Source organism: Acartia tonsa, chromosome 5 (genome assembly GCF_053477335.1).
Source record: "Acartia tonsa isolate MP-2025a chromosome 5, ASM5347733v1, whole genome shotgun sequence".
NCBI classification, from domain to species: Eukaryota; Metazoa; Arthropoda; class Copepoda; order Calanoida; family Acartiidae; genus Acartia; species Acartia tonsa.
In genome coordinates, this window is record NC_137264.1 from 16,981,343 (window position 1) to 16,999,831 (window position 18,489).

Sequence of the window (18,489 nt, forward strand, 5' to 3'; positions counted from 1 at the left end):
AAAAATTTCAAAATACCACTGTTATATTAGTCCTACCAATTTGAAACCTCTTTGCTTGATAATTTTCCTTCAGAATTTCTCTCTTGCTTGTAGATAGTGCAGACATACATTGTTATACTTTGTTTTATACTAGAGGCCTCTAGGGGGACTTGAGGGGAGGGGGTTGCTTTTATTTTGGGCGGAGGGAAGTAGTCGAACACCCCAAGACTAGCTTAAAACCATCACAGGACCAGTAGGTATATTCCCTGAAGAGTAGGTCCCAATCGGTTGAGTGGTTACTGAGATCTTAAGCTTCAGAGACAGACAGACAGACATCGTTCTACTTTATTTTTATAAATTTCAATCATTTTCAATATTATTTTAGCTTATCTTGTCTACAATTAGGAAATAAAACCTATGAAGGGGAAAAGGTATATCTGAAGCAAAGCATGTGGGATTCTTTTTCCATTCATTGTTTTCTCACTAAAATATGTAGAGAGATATGTGTCTAAACAAGTTTATCTTGAGTTTTGGATAATAAAGTAAAAGAATGTTTGTTTGTATATTTATTGTACCGAATGGAATTCGCTAACTGCTGAACCGATCGGGTTGTCTTTTATAGGGTAGATTCTCAATGGTCTTGGGAAGGTTTATAACTATTTGGGGGATTATTCCACCACCCTCCGAAGAGATATCGCCCCTAAAAGAAAATAATCCCATTCCCAAGATTAGGAAGATTACAAATTTAAGTAAGTGTGTCCAAACTGTATGTCTTTAAATTTACCTGATTAACAAAAGAAATGTCGAACCATCCAACAATCTTAAAAACATATCAACTCCATAATCTTGTGAAGAATATTTCGTTTTAATTCAGAATTACATATGCTAAGAAATTTTACAATAGTGTTTGCTTTGCCTTTATGTGTGTTCTTATCTTTGTTGTCTATCGATGAGATATTAAATAATACATTTTCATTATTAAAGTTTTTGCTGAAAAATAAAAATTTTAAATTTTATATTCAAATCTATCTTATATAATAATATTCTTTTTTTTTGGAGTGAAAGAACACAAAACTTTTATCTTTTGAATATTTGTTTCAAAATTTAAACATTTTTGTTTGTTTGTTTATTTCTTCAGGTTATGTTAGGTTATATCGAATACTAGGGAGCCCCGCAGGGTTTAGGCAGGTATAAATGCAGCATAGTAAGGGTCCCCCACAGGGTGAGAATAGGAAAAAAAACTACTCACCTCCCCCCCTTCCACTTTACTTTAATTTTATTTCTAGACTAAATAAGCACTTTGTAAACTCTATTGACATATTAATTCTTGTTTTTAGATGAAGGACAGATGTGTAGATGATATAATTTTATCAAGAACATGGCAGCTAGGAGGCGGAGAAGCTGTTACTAAAGAACAGGTAGATAGTTTACCTCGTTGTTGCGGGATTCTCCCTCAATTTCAAGAGATCAAACATCATCCGCTTGTAATGGGATGAGACACTATAACGCCCACTATGGGATGTTAGGTTAAGTAACATTCAACAAAACAACCAACCCTTTGATTGCACGATCGCTGTCTAGAAGTCCCAACTGTGATGACTAATGAGTTTTGACTGTTTATGAGCCAATGTATTTCCTGTACTTTCACTAAATTAGTGTCACATGTCATACATAGAAACAGTAGGTGCCATTTTAAAATATATAGAATGTCGCTAAGTGGACCATACACGAACCCGACACCTTCCCGACACATAGCAGATCATTTACGCTAATGCTACGGGATTTAGTTAGATACATAGATAGATCTTACGTTAAAGTAACAAGAGTTCAACATTGTTGAATTCAAATGGATAGAAAGATAGATATTGATGACGTCGTACAGAAGGAAATGCAGCTTTGTGGTGAAATTCATATGACCTTCAGCTTTTCTATCATACTGTAAAAATCCTAAATGTATGTTTGGTAAGATCTCTTGAATCGCTTGAAACATATCCTCATTTTAATTTTGTATCGATGTTTTTCGGAGGTAAAATTACTCTTCAACATAAAAAAGTTAGATACAAACACAATCCCCATCATTCCTCTTGTAGCCAAGCCCTGTAAGCCAATAGTTATCAAATTACAAGGACAAGACAATAGAATATCAACAACAGAACACCAAACAGACATATCTGAATCAAAGAGCAGCTTTGCTACGAAATAAATTGCTCTCTATTTTTGTCACAGTTTTTGGTTAATAGTATATTAAATGTCTGTTTTTGATTTTTTACAGTAAAATTTATGAAAGTGTGTTTGTCTGTGTGTGTGTGTGTGTGTGTGTGTTTGTGTGTGTGTGAGTGGTTTTTGCAGAGTAATGTTAACAGGAATAGTAGTGTTAGTAATCAACTTTAAAACTAGCAACTTTAATTGGTTAGTTTAAAACTAGCAGTGTCCAAACGTTTCAACCAATAACTAATCTAAAAAAGGGTTAATCTTTTTTAACATCATTAGGTATGTATTTAATTTATCGTGCATTAAGACTTAAAATCAACAATTAATTTTCTAGGGGTTTAATTTATTGAATTTTATATAAATTACAATTAGGCTTTCAAAGACCTGTTTCTATGAGGCTTTTATTATTGGATTTTTCCTTAATTCAATATTTTCTGGTAAAGTAAATACTTTTTTTGTACTACATATCTACGAAAAGATACTCTTCTTGTTCTCTTATTCCTGAAAATAAGAAGCATATGTAGAATATTTGTTCCTACTTCAACCAACAAAATTGCATTTTTCTCGCTGCCAAAAAAAAAGAAATGTTAATGCAGCTAAATTTTTATAGCGCAGATACTTTATGATTAATATGTATGTGACGTTTTATTGAAAAGAAAAAAGTGTACTTTATCTAATCACTTTTTGATTTTACCTCAGCCTCTAGGGGCTATGTAATATAGTTTTGTTAGGTGTTCGAGTTTAGCTACAAATAAGGTCGATGACAAATTAATGCCACGCTGTATCATGGGATGGGGGCGTGATTGAAATGTGTAGTATACTCCTTTGATTAAACTCAATTTACGGGTTTTTATATAATTGCAACGTAGTTATAAGACTTTTGGTAGCAATAAATTGAGACGTTGGGTATCCCTCTAACTGAACCGATTTTTGATTAGTCAACGGTCTAAATTTGTCTCGGCCAGGATATGATTAAAAGCCTAAATCGGCCAAGGAATAGCCGAGTACAATATTTTTAAACTTAAAAAATTAAAAATAAAGAGCTAAATGATTTATTGCGTCTTTCTCTTTTTATCGACAGACGCACTTGGATATATTATTTTCATAATTAATTATATGTATTTCCCATGTTAACGTCACCTTATGTGTAAATTTGGTGAGCTACATTATTGAATAGCGTTGTTAAGTTAGGATGGAAGAATTTTGTAATGAAAGCAAAAGTGGGGTAGAGGATAAGGGATGGGGTAAAACGGGTTATCATAATGTTTTATTTTCTTGACTTTAAGTTAAACTCTATCACAAATAAGAAGATACAAATTTATGGGGTAGAAAATTTGTAGAAACAATTTTATTTGGGGTGGGGTTGAACACCTACCATACCCCCCCCCCCCCCAGGGGCGTCCAAGCTTTTTATTTTGGGGGGGGTAAAAATTTTTTAAGGGGGGGGTAATTCGGTTTTTTGGGGGGGGGGGTAAAATGGCGCAAATTTTTTTTACCCCCCCCAAAATTTTTACCACGGGGGTAAAATTTGCTTGGGGGGGGGGGGGGGTAATTACCTCCCCCTGAAATCTGTTGGCAGGGGTAAAATTTGTTTACCCCCCCCAAAATTTACCCCCGGGGTAAAATTTTTGAGGGGGGTAATTTAAATTTTATCAAAAATTTAGTATTAAAAATGCGCGCGAAGCGCACAAAAATTTTTTTTGTTAGAGATTTGGGGGGGGTATTTACCCCCACAAAATTGTTTGGGGGGGGTAAATACCCCCTCCTAAATTCCTTTGGGGGGGGGGTAATCGCCCCATTACCCCCCCCCCCCCCCCCCCACCTTGGACGTCTATGCCCCCCCCATACATTATAGCCTATAACTAGTCAAATACCAGTACTAAAAATTCGAGTGATTGGTCGAGCGCTTTACGAGCTCTTAGAGTACATACTTACACTTATCTATCAATATGATTGAATAATTACACTTTTTTTTTGGATTTTCTTATTCTTGTTTATTTCTATAAAACAATTTAGAAAATATGATTATAACAAATGCATTTTTTACGTGCAAAGAAAATAAAACATAAAAATAAAATTTATTTGTAATAAAATAATTTTTTTGAGAGGTTGGAAGGTTCTAATTTTAAATTTTGAAGATATCACAAAAATTTAGAGTTTAGGGGTTTATTAGACGCATTTTTAATAGAAAAAATATCCAATGAACATGGCAATCCAGAGTCAACACTTTGAAGACTTTAAGACAAAGGTCATATGATCAAAGGATCAAATGTTTTAAGCGTAGATTGCATAGACATTCAAAGCGTGTTTTATAAAAGTTATGGCCTATAATCTAGGTAAGTAAGGCATGTTTTATTTTGTTATTATCGGTTTTAATTATGGACTGAATATTATAATTTTTATATTGAAGTTGAAGCGATGGAAAGTGTCATGTGTGACGTCTTCTTTCCACTTTTCTTCTTATCCCTTCTTTCAGGCGTATTTTTATGACGTAACACATGACACTTTCTAGAGCTTCTTGTAGTTACAACTTATTATCGGCTATGGATTCCGTTTAGTATATAAAATTATTTTATCTTTGCGTGTTTAACCGTTTTCGGTCTTAACTATTTTATTTAAAATGATAATTTTACCGTTTTCAGGCCTACCAGAGCTTACAGCGAGTGAAAGAAATTCAGAGAGTAGCTTCAGGTTCACTTTTTATACATTTTTATGCAATCAAGGAGTTACAATTGACTGTATATGTTGCTGTTGTTGTTGTTGTGACTGTATATTATACTGGTATTCAAAGTTCTTTCTTTTATTGTTTTTACACCTTGATTGGGATATACAAACTTGCATGGTACGAACATTTACACCGATAACTTTAATGTGCAGAAGCTGTAACAGGGGTTATACATTAATTTATTTCCATGGTTTTATCCCTTAGATCACAGATTTTTTTAAAGTTTGCGAATTTCAAACAAAGGGAAAGAAGATCCCATTAACCATTAAAGTGTATGTTAACATAATAATATCAAAATTAACAGGTACAAATAGATATAAAAAAACCTTTCTTGGTGTTTAGCAAGACTTAATTTAAGTTCATAGAATTAATTGGCTTAATTCCAACTACTCGAGAAGTTAGAACGAGTGTCTAAAAGATGACAACATTCATAAAAGCGAAGCTCTAAAGAACAAGACAGTCGAACAAACATAAATTAAAACCTATATAATTTCAACACATAAAAAACTGGAATAAAATTTAATTTTTAAACGATGTTAATCTATCTCAAAATTGCATTTATAAAGAATAATGAAAAATATTTTACATTAAAAAAAGATGCTTTGCATTTCAACTAATCCTCAAAAAAATATCCTTAAAATTAAAATGATATGTAAAACGTTGGTCTTAAAATAACAAAAAAATTTACATGAAAATACTGATGGATGGTCTATTAATGGTTAGTTAGTTGCTAGACTTTCTTGATTTTACCTCAATTATTATGAACTATCATGCAATGTTTGAAACCAATAGGACGATTATAATATGCACGAATTAACGAAACCATTTTGGAAGTATGAATTAACCCTAAATGTAGAAAAGGTACGCTTTACAAAATAATTATTACAACTAATCTGATTTGATAGAATAAAAGTCGTGAAAATATTTTGTACTTGTTAAACTTATCTTTTTAGTAGCGAAGCTTTTCTACATGTAAGGAGGCGTTGTACGTCCTTTCCTTTATAACGGATAGCGCTGATCGTCAATTTAGGAAAGTTTTTATTATTTTTATTATTAAAATGTAATATATAATATTCACTGTTTAAAATACAAAAGAGGACCAAGCTCGCTGAAGCAACCTTGTATAAAAAAAGACAAATCGTATAGCTGTTTTAAGATCTTAACTGTCAGACAGTCCCTAAACATTACAATGATTGTAATAGTAATTTATGTTGTGACAACCTGTACGAAATGCAATATTTGATTCCAGGTTGTTGAACCCTTTTCTTCATTCCATCTCTCTTTCCTACAAATTTTAGTAGCGCCGCTGATATATAACTATGTAGTGTCAGTACTTTATACACTTTTGACACGCAAAAAATATTTATAAATCTTACCTACCCTCAATCTGTTTCTATGTATTTTTTTAAAAACCTCTTTTTTGCTTCTCAAATTGTATGAATTTTTGAGTACTAGCAAAAATTTTCAGTAAAATTTTGTCCCTATCTATTTTAAACTTTGTATGATAATTCCTAGGACAGTTAGGTACAATCATTTTAAATAAAAGTATTTTTTTGTTTTTGAGGTTTTAACATAATTTTTAAATAATTCTTTCTTATTCCTGTGGCTTTTGGGGATTCTTAGACAAAAAGGCACCTTGTTAACATAAAAAAGTACAACAAATTTAATATTCTAGTTGAGTTTTATTATTTAAATTTATTTAGGCGAACTTGATCAGAATAGTTTTATTGAAAAAAACATAAAAAATAAATTTTCGAAACCCTCTACAAACTATAGACCTCAAAAGTGAGATAATCGTATGTTGTGCAAAATTTTACAACATTCTATCAAGTTAACTTTGTCCCATAGAAATCTGTATCTTAAAGAAAATTTAGCAGAAATGTATTAATTTCAAATCATATCCTGCTAACGTAAAGATATTGTATTAGTTGTTTATTGCATAGAAATATAGACAGCTTTCCGCGGATACTAAAATGAAAAATTTTATGATTAAAACCATTTTTGTCAGACCTGGGCTAAAATAACTAGTTTTAATCTAATGATTTTTTATTTTAGTTTTCGTGAAAAAATTCTGTAATATGTTGCTATACATGGTTTTTCAGTATTGCTAAGAACCGGTTGTAATCCTGTGGATTTGAATTGGTTTCGAATCCATACTGGAAAATAGGTTTTTAAATTGTTAAAAGTACTCATTACGGAGATTTTAATCATTTTGGTTACAAAGCTTGGATACTGCTAGTTTGAACCACCTAATCAATATCTAATAAAAATAAAGTTTTTTCTTATCCAACAAAGACGAAATGTTTGGGAAACAGTATAAAACCAGTATGATTTACAGTCTAATGTCCCCTCCCTTCTTGAAAATATCTGACCCGATTTATATTTTAATAGTTTGGCTCATATTAGACTGATAGGAAATTGTGAAGTTTTGTAAAATTTGTAGCTTATATTTGGTGATAAATGATGTCAATTTGGGTTCACCAACTTACAACATCAGATGGATAGATATAAATATGTTTGTTGACTATACAGTATACATTTTGGGTTAGGTAAACAAATGATTTACTGTGTTTTAGGAGTGTTAATGAATAATTATATCAATTGATCTTGGTTTTAAAGATACACTTTACTAAATCTTGTTTTACAAACGAATTTGGGGGTGCTGTAGGCACTTTAAATTTACCCCTACCCAGGGGTTCCGTAAGCACTCCCAACCATTTAGGAGGGGGTATTTACTCCCCCCAAACAATTTTGGAAACCCCCCCAAAATTAAATAATAAACAAATTTTGGGGGGTTTAAAAAAAAATTACCTATGCCAAAATGTTTACCCCCGGGGTAAACATTTTTTGAGGGCAAAAAAATTTGCAGCGCGCTTCACGCGCTATTCCCCCCCCCCAAAAAAAACCCAAATTACCCCGTTTAAAAAAATTTTACCCCCACCCCAAGAATGTAAAGCTTACCTATCAGTGAGAAATCAATCGGTTCAGTCGGTTTTGAGATCTTTTGTTTTAAACAAAAAAAAATTTATACAACTTTATAGTAATACTAGCAGCTTCGCCCCTAGCCTCTAGGGGCTTTGCCCCAAGAGGTAATTAAAAAGATGTAGTACATGTGGTGGATCTTCATCATATGCATTAAAAAAAAAAAAAAAATTAGGATCCTCATCTTTATCATATTATAATTATACATCATCAAAAAAGAAAAGAAAAAAGAAAAAAAATGAGGGTAGAATCCAATCGGTTCAGTGGTTACCGAAATCTTAAGCTTCAGACGGATGGACGGACAGACAGACAGACAGACAAACATCAAGCGGGTACATGGCGTTCCTGCAAATGGCCGAAATACATCTGGATGTATTTTTGTCAAAATGTAAAAAACTCTGCCAAAAATACAGTCATACTTAAAGTAACCGCCATAAATACATCTAACACAGGCATTTATACATCCAAAATTGTCAATTTTACATCTACTTCTTGCCAATTTTACATCTAAAATTTTTTATATGTCATAAATACATCCTATACAATTTAATTAATAATAAACAATAGTGAACTGTATAGTAGACATTTATTATCAATACAATACAGCAGGGCTAGGAAAATGCAGCAACCCATTTTTAAAAATATGATCTTCCTCTATTGGGACTGTACAAAAATAAAGAATTTAAAAAGATAGTTAGATATTTCTTTAATTCACTGATTAGATTTTACGTAAGTATTATCTATAATTCTTACACTTTTGATAACTATAATTGTAACCATAATACAAGGAATGTACATACTATTTGTTGCACATGATATATTTTACTTCACTAATAAACTTTTACCTTAATATCAGACTTTATAATAAACTAAAGAAAACTATCATAATCCTAATTATATATAAATTTTACAATTTCACCGCCATAGAGTTTAATATATGAGTAAAATATTGTACAAATTATTGATGTTTCTTACAAAAATGTTTATTTCCATGTAATTTTTAATATTATAGAACTATAACCAGCCCTATCCCCCTTGTAAAATATATTGGATGTTTTGTTTATATATTTTTGGTTTTGCAATAAAATATTACTTTAATTAAGAAAATTTAAGGAAGCTTTTATTAAATGATGTACCTTTTTCACAGTAAATAACGGAGCCAATTAGTAAATTTGATTTTAACTATCCTGTTTTTTATTCCATGGAACTTTGCTTTTCAGTTTGTACAAATATTTAATTTTCTTATAGTTTCTTATATCAGAGTTGTCCCCTCTTGATTTTCAAAGATCTAATCAGTGTGTTTTCAGTGTTAGATATGCACTTTATGGGAAAGCATTCTATACCTCACTTTTTCCATCCATCTGTTTTCCTTTCCTTGCTTTTTATTAAATATTTCTTGTTGAAGTGAAGCTATTGATTAATTAGAAAATCTCAGGAATCTGTTATTTTTACTTTCTTGATATTTTGCTAATGCTAAATGATTATATTTATCTGTGCTTCGCTACTTCGATCTTGACATCCTTGTTTATTACAATACATAATTTAACATTATGCTTAAATATTTTCTTTGGTTTTTAAAGATTAAAGGTCCCTCTCTCTCACTTCCCTTTTCTTCTGTATTTTTTTTTAATTTCAATATTTTTATTTAAAAACATAATTATAATTTTGCCTATCTTTCTTTGAAATATTATGGGATCCAATATTTTTTTATTTTAAATTATCGTCCTGAAATGTACAGGATGATATATAATATGACATATAAAAAAGTTTAGATGTGAAATTGGCAAGAAATAGATGTATAATTGACAATTTTGGATGTTTAAATGCCTGTGTTAGATGTATATTTGTCAGCATACCTACGATATATAGCAAATTACTGTCAAATTTACATCCAGACAAACAATTTTGACAAAAATACATCCACTGTATTTCTGCCAGTTGCAGGAACGGCAACGTCCCCATCAAGCTACTTTGTATTATAGAGGATATTTCACACAATTAGTACGCATAATTGTGCAGTGGCGTGTACAGCCCCCTTTCTTCACGCTTCTATTGTTTAGTTATATAAGATTCCAAGAACCTTATATCATGTAACAGAAGGGTGTTGATAAATTTTTATGTAAAAAAAAGAAGGACCCCGAGGATAATAATTTCTTGTGATTCTTAACTTTAACAATATGAATTTAAGCCTGTTTTTCATAAGGTGTCGTTTAGACCCACAAGATAAAGTTACCTCATCCAATAGAGGGTCAGTATACAACCTAAACAATATTCTTGAGGTGGAGCTTTTGATGGTCTGCCCATTAAAGCATTTTGCAGTTTTCATTTAACAGGCCACACTTATTTATCCCTCCTTAACAATTTTAAGTTCAGCTGTGTATCCGTTATACACAATTTAATCAGAATGTATTATTATTTTTATCGTAAATATTTTATTTTACTTCTCAATGACGATTATTTTGCTTTCTGAGACTTACTGAAGTTTATTTTTTTTCTGTTGTTATGAAGAAAATGAAGTCATTCCTAAAAAGGACAGAAATTCCCTTCCTTGGGTATAGGAAGGCTATTTACTTTCCTTTTTCTTACAAATTCTCAGTAAGGAAGGTGATTTCTGTCCACTATCTTACAAATTCTCACTAAAGGAAGGTGACCTCTGTCCACCATCTTACAAATTCTTCCTAATTCTTAGAAATTCTTCCTTTTCCTCACTATTACAACTATGCTTAATAAATCTACCCTATTTACCCAAATTCTTACTTATTCTCAGAAATTCTACCTTAATTACACAAATTCTCCCTTATTCTAAAAATACCTACCTTATTCTAGCAAATTCTTCCTTATTCTAAGAAAATCTACCTTTTTCCCTCAAATTCTTCCTTATTCTAAGAAATACTTCCTAATTCTATGAAAATCTACCTTATTATAAGACATTCTTCCTTATTCTAAGAAAATCTAACTTATTCTAAGACATTCTTCCTTATTCTAAGAAAATCTACCTTATTCTAAGACATTCTTCCTTATTCTAAGAAATTCTTCCTTATTCTAATAAGATCTACCTTATTCTAAGAAATACTTCCTAATTCTATGAAAATCTACCTTATTATAAGACATTCTTCCTTATTCTGAGAAAATCTACCTTATTATAATAAGATCTACCTTATTATAAGACATTCTTCTTTATTCTAAGAAAATCTACCTTATTCTAAGACATTCTTCCTTATTCTAAGAAAATCTACCTTATTCTAAGACATTCTTCCTTTTTCTAAGAAATTCTTCCTTATTCTAATAAGATCTACCTTATTCTAAGAAATACTTCCTAATTCTATGAAAATCTACCTTATTCTAAGACATTCTTCCTTATTCTAAGATAATCTACCTTATTCTAAGACATTCTTCCTTATTCTAAGAAAATCTAGCTTATTCTAAGTAATTCTTCCTTTTTCTTACTAATTCTCTCTTGTTTTCAGATAACCTAGCTTATTCTATGAAGTTCTTCCTTAATTCCCCTAATTCTTCCTTTTTCTCAGATAATTTTTCTAATTTATATTGGGATATCATAACTGAAATAGAGGTATAGAGAATATATAAATTCTGCCTTTTCACCTTCCTTATTCTCTCAAAATCTTGGTTTTTCTCACATATATTTCCTTATGTTTGTTGGGATATCAGAACAACATGTGTAGGATAAGTTTGGGTTGTATCTTTTGACCTGAAATATTTGTTTGTACTTTAGAGGTGGAATGTTCATAAAGTACATTTTAATAGAAGGAACCACAGTCTGTAAAACAAGTATGAAATTATCTTAAGAAATAATAGTACATTCAGTTTTTTTTGGTTGTATCTTTTGACATTTAGTGTTTAGAATCCTTCACTAGCCAACACATACAAATATTAGACCAAGACCAAAAAAGCAATAATTTCAAAAAAATTTAAATATTTTGTATATTTTACTGATATTTTTTTCAATAACTATATGTAATTATCAATCCTTTTATAAAAGTAACAGGATGTTTGTCTGGGCTCCCAAGAGAAATTGCTTAAAGAAAAAGTTCCTCCCCTACCCATCAGAAGAAAATTAATTTCCTTGTCAAAAATAAAATCTCAGGCTTAGAGTCAGACATTTTTATTTGATTAATTACCCTAAGTGTCCATGGAAGCCTCTAGTGGCGTAGCTGCTAGTCTCAACCAATGTAATGTTTTTTTTCACATTCTTATTTATGTGGTACAAACTCTATAGAAGGTTGGCAACTTATTTTTTTCGCCAGAAGTGTTTGAACTCAAACAGCTGATAATTATGAAATCAATTCAAGGGCGTACATTGAAGTTTTACTATTTAACCAAAATGGGGGTAAAAGTTTAATACATAGGTAATAGAAAAAAATAAATAGAAAGTAGTAATTAATTAATTAAACTTGGAAATTAAAATCATTTTACCAGCCATTATCTTATCCCTTAGATCTTGAACTCTGGTTTTCACATATTATCCACCCCATAAACTGCATACAGAAGCAAAGGTTTTCTATAATTAGGGTCGTTCCGTCCATGTGTTAGCTTTTTTCGTTTATTTAGACATTCAAAACATGCGGATTTTTTTACAACTTTTTGTATGAAACTAGCGGCTGCGTCCCTAGCCTTTGGGGGCTTTGTATTTCAATGGGTAGAAAAGAGCAGAATAGACTAAAACCATCCCTAGACTTAAATTAAAATTAAAAAGTTGCCTAAAACCATCCTGTACCTATGTAAAGGTTCTCTAATCGGTTCAGCGGTTAGCGATATATTCTTCTTTACTTTATATACTTGGAATAGCGGCTGCGCCCCTGGCATATAGTAGACTCTTTCTGTTGAGGGGTAAGGAGGTGGAAGAAAAATAGCCTAAAACCATCCCAAGGCTTAAATATAAAATAGCCTAAAACCATCCCGGGACCTATGGGAAGGTTCTCTACAATGGAGAACCTAATCGGTTCAGCGGTTAGCAAGATCCTTTGTTACAGACCAAAAAAAGCTTACTACTTTATATAATACTAGCGGCTACGCCCCTAGAAGCCTCTAGGGGCACTGCACTGGTAGGAGAAGGAAAAGTCGACCTCATCCTATTTTAAATTTGAGTTTCCAAAGAGTTATACAAATATTTTTTTGGGGGGAGAGGGGGGTTAGGACACCCTCTCGAAAAATAGTTTAAAACCTTCCCAGGACCTATAAGAAGCTTCACTGTAAAGGAGAACAATATCGGTTCAGCGGTTAGCGAGATCCTTTGGGACAGACAACAAACGCTTACTACTTTATATAATAGGACTAGCGGCTACGCCCCTAGAGGCCTCTAGGGACACGTAATTTTTTTTCTCTTATCAATCTATTTTAAAATCAGCTATTTACCAAAAGTATTTTTTCGCTGATAGATTGTGTTAGTTATGTTTTTTTCCCGGGATATATGAGAAGCTACCCTGTTAAGGAGAACCCGATCGGTTCAGCAGTTAGCAAGATCCTTCGGTACAAACTTACAAACACAGAGACATCCTTTTACTTTATTATAAGGATTTATTTATATATGTAACATGGGTTATTTTTTTACATTTTATTAATGGAAGACAATTGTTTCACTATTAAACAGATCATCGGTTCCAATTAAAATGTATTGTATAAAAAGAGTTACATCTTTATATAATAGGATAATTATCCTATTCATCATACTTTGGGAATAATGATTCCTAGGACAACAAGGTACAATATCATATGCAAGGCATCTCTCTAATCAAATCCTAATAAAAAAGTACATATATATAAACAGTATCCTGTATTTAACAGTTTAAACATTTTTACAGTAACACATTTATAGTCGGATTATTTAGTTCTGACACTCTAAAGTTTCAATGTTCTTCTTTCCCGCCGTTTTAGAGCTTCGGTTTTATGGATGTTGTCATCCTTTTTAAAACTAAAATAAGGGTTGTGGGTTGACCTCCCCTCACCTTAGGTGCCCTTAAATGCCTTGAGGAGCGCAACTACTAGTCAATATTCAAAATTAACATTGTGTGTTTGTGTATATCTGTCAATACCTGGATTATATATGTATATCGAAAGATCTCGCTAACTGCTAGACCAATTTCTGGTTCTCCTTTGCATAAATTGGGGAAGGTACCCACACTCTCCCAAGATAAATTACTTAGAGAAAGAGGGTACAATGGGCTGTTCAATAATAGTCCCCAAAGTTTTATTATAATGATTCTTATTCGTTGGCTTATTAACTTTGTGGAATATAGTGAATTTTGATTTTTTGATTTTTTGTGTTCAAACGTTTCAACCACAAATTTTTAAGGAGTAATTTTGTGTATCATCATTGGGTTGTACATCAATTTAACGGCCATTGTATTATCCCTTTACATCCCTGGAAAAATCAGAGAAGAAACAACTTTAAAATCAAATTAACCAGCATAAAAACTAAAGGCTTAAAAATAGTTCCTACTATGTCAACTGCGCGACATTAATAGTTAAAGTATGTAGAATGCCTTGGCCCCAAACAGTCACAACTCATTACCAATCCCATTTAGGACTTCTCCGACAAAGGTTTTGCAATCAAAATGGTGGTTGTCTGATGGGTGTTAGTGTTACTTAACCTAATACCTCGGGTGTTTGGCCAGTTATTTTGGTTTGTTGGACCTGGCGTTTGAATTAATTGATAATACCCAGGGATCTAAAGGGATAAGATAATGGCTAATAAAATTATGTAAATCTCAATGTTAAAAAACAAAATTACCCCTTCTGTAGATTACAATTCGGGGTTAAAACATTTGGACACTCAACTTAAGACACCAACCAATTAAAATTTATTAAAAGTCCACAAAGTTGTTAAGCCAACTAATAAGAAAATGTTATTGTAAATATTTTTGGACTTGTGTAATTAACAGCCCAATGTCCCCTTTCTCTCTCTCTCTCTGCAAACACCAATATTCTCTGTTTATGTAATACTTTTTGAACCACGGTAGCGCGTAACTCCCCAATGATGATGCACAAAATTATCCCTTCTATAGATTAAAATTATTGGTTGAAACGTCTGAACACTTAATTAACCAACCAATAAAAAATAAAAAAGTGCGTAAAGTTGTATAAACTTACAAATAATAAAACATTATAATAAAACTTTGGGGACTAGTGTAATAAACAGACCATTGTCCCCTCTCTCCCTGAAATAATACAAGTATAAACAAAATTAAACATGGATGACAGCATCCATAAAAGTGAAGCTCTAAAACGGTAGGACTTACGGACACTAACACATGTATAGTGTCAGAACTGAATAATCAGAATATAAAACAAGGATGACAACATCCATAAAAGCGAAGCACTGAAACGGTAGGACAAACGGACATTAACACTTGTATAGTGTCTGAACTGAATAATCAGAATATAAAAGTATAAGAGTCGAAGCAAAAGTGTAAGTAAATTTTTTGCTAAACTGCTTGATACAGGATAATGTTTATGGACATACTTTTGCTAAACTGCTTGATACAGGATAATGTTTATGGACATACTTACATTTTGATGACTTGATTATAGAGTTGCTTCGCTTATAAAATTGTTCTTTGTTGTCCCAGGAATCAATATACCAAAAATCAGATCAAACGGATAATTAGATCACATAAAAATTTGTTGTTAAAAAAGTAGAAAAATCAATATGTTTAAAATGGACGTACGGACATTATGGTAATGATTATAGAGTTGCTACGCTTTCTAAATCGTACCTAACTACTACAGGAATCACCATGCAAAGTTTGAAATCGATAGGACAATTCTAACATGCCTAAATTAACGAATAAAAGCTATCTATCTCGGACGGACGTACGGACGGACCGACCCTAATTATGGAAAAGCTTCGCTTTTAAAAAGGAGTCAAAGCAAAATTGTGAGTAAATTTGTTGGAAAAACTTCTTGATAGAGGATAATGTTTATGGACATATTTAATTTTTTGGACTTGATTATAGAGTAGCTTTGCTTATAATATTGTACTTTGTTGTCCCAGGAATCACTATACCAACAAATTATAACAATCGGATTATTAGATCACATAAAAATTAGTTGTTAAAAAAGTAAAGAACCAACATGTTTAAAATGGACGTACGGACAATCTGGTAATGATTATAGAGTTGCTACGCTTTCTTAATCATACTATCTACTAAAGGAATCACCATGAAATCAATCAGGATAATTCTAACATGCCTAAATTAATGAAAAAAGCTATCTCTCTCAGACGTACGGACGGACGGACGAACGGACGGACTAACCCTAATTATAGAAAAGCTTCGCTTTTTAAAAAAATGACAACATCCATACAAATGAAGCTCTGAAATCAGAAGGACCTCATTGTTATAGGAATCATCATGCCAAGTTTAAAATTGATAAAACAATTTTAACTGTTTAAATTAACGAAAAAAGCTAACTGTTACATACAGACGGACCAACCCTAATTATAGAAAACCTTTGCTTCGACCACTTTGAAGTCTCAGGGATCTAAAGGGATAAGATTATGTGTTCAATTTTTCAACTATAAGTTAAGTCAGTATTTAAATTATGTATCGTACAGACTTTAAGGTTAAAGAAAACATTCACATTTTTAAAAGAAAATATACAATTTAACATTAGCGATTGGGTGTGGGTGAGGGAGGGTAGATAGATAGATAAATACTATGCTATTTTTTGTACAGTTTACATGATTTGTAATTTACATAATTCTAATCTTACGTAACTCCAGTCTTGTATATTTTAATGTTTTTATTTGCAATCTTAGTTCGTTATCGATAAATAATTGCTATTCTGAATAATTTTACACATTGCTATCGTGTTATATAAAGATAAATGATGATCACTGTTCAAAAAGTTTAATTTTAAATATTTCTGGAGAGAACAACAAAAACTTTCTTTATACCCCAAATAGTAAAAATTCATAGTACGCCCTTGCATCCATTACATAATTATCAGCTGATTTATAGACAGACTGAAAATTAAGTTGCCAACCATTTGAGGGGGGGGGGGGGGTTGTACTTTTCATTATATACAAATATCTGACTCTCTGCCTGGGTTTTTATTTTATTATTGTAAAGAAAAAATTTTTTTCACCCATTTTTTTCCATTTTGGTCTAATATTTGTATCAGTTGGCAAGTAGAACAGATTATTGATACAGCTAGTGTGTTCTTTAATCCTGATTATCAAGAATTATAACTAAGAAGTTTATGTAGTATGCAGCTGTTAGGGAGATCCTTCAGTGCACACAGATAAACAGACAGACAGAGATTTTGTTTATCTCTAATGACTGGGGTTTCTAAATTTTATTAAATGTACTTACACTTACCTGTCCAAATGACTGGGGTTTCTAAATTTTATTAAATGTACTTATTACCATTCTGAATGTACTATTTGTATGTAGGAAATAATTTCTTATTCTTGTTCTGATATCCCAATATAAAAGGATCAAAAGGTCAAAGGATACAACCATAAATGCACTGTACAAATCCTACTTATTATGTACTTATATATTCTCTATACCTGTATTTCAGTTCTGACATCCCAATATAAATTAGGAAAATTATCTGAGGAAAAGGAAGAATTAGAGGGATTAAGGAAGGTGTTGGTAGAATTTGAGGGAATAAGGTAGATTTTCTTAGAACAAGGAAGAATGTCTTAGAATAAGGTAGATTTTCTTAGAATAAGGAAGAATGTCTTAGAATAAGGTAGATTTTCTTAGAATAAGGAAGAATGTCTTATAATAAGGTAGATTTTCATAGAATTAGGAAGTATTTCTTAGAATAAGGTAGATCTTATTAGAATAACTAAGAATTTCTTAGAATAAGGAAGAATGTCTTAGAATAAGGTAGATTTTCTTAGAATAAGGAAGAATGTCTTAGAATAAGGTAGATTTTCTTAGAATAAGGAAGAATGTCTTATAATAAGGTAGATTTTCATAGAATTAGGAAGTATTTCTTAGAATAAAGTAGATCTTATTAGAATAACTAAGAATTTCTTAGAATAAGGAAGAATGTCTTAGAATAAGGTAGATTTTCTTAGAATAAGGAAGAATGTCTTAGAATAAGGTAGATTTTCTTAGAATAAGGAAGAATGTCTTATAATAAGGTAGATTTTCATAGAATTAGGAAGTATTTCTTAGAATAAGGTAGATCTTATTAGAATAACTAAGAATTTCTTAGAATAAGGAAGAATGTCTTAGAATAAGGTAGATTTTCTTAGAATAAGGAAGTATGTCTTAGAATAAGGTAAATTTTCTTAGAATAAGGAAGAATGTCTTATAATAAGGTAGAATTTTATAGAATTAGGAAGAATTTCTTAGAATAAGGAAGAATGTCTTAGAATAACTAAGAATTTCTTAGAATAAGGTAGATTTTCTTAGAATAAGGAAGAATGTCTTAGAACAAGGTAGATTTTCTTAGATAAAGGAAGAATTTCTTAGAATAAGGTAGGTTATCTGAGAATAAGGGAGAATTTGTAAGGACAAGGAAGAATTTCTTAGAATAAGGTAGATTATCTGAGAATAAGGAAGAACTTGGAGGTATTGGATTAATTTTCTTAGAATTAGGAAGAATAAGTGAGA

General features: G+C 31.4%; 1 protein-coding gene across 1 annotated transcript in view; it reads left to right on the top strand.

The window, feature by feature from the left end:
• LOC145320036 (uncharacterized) overlaps nucleotides 1-18,489 on the top strand; it is a 56,136-nt gene that overhangs the window by 730 nt on the left and 36,917 nt on the right. Inside the window, exons 2-3 of the mRNA XM_080162475.1 lie at nucleotides 1,317-1,397; nucleotides 4,833-4,881. Of these exons, the coding sequence (XP_080018601.1) occupies nucleotides 1,317-1,397; nucleotides 4,833-4,881 (130 nt within the window). The remainder of the gene's footprint in view (nucleotides 1-1,316; nucleotides 1,398-4,832; nucleotides 4,882-18,489) is intronic.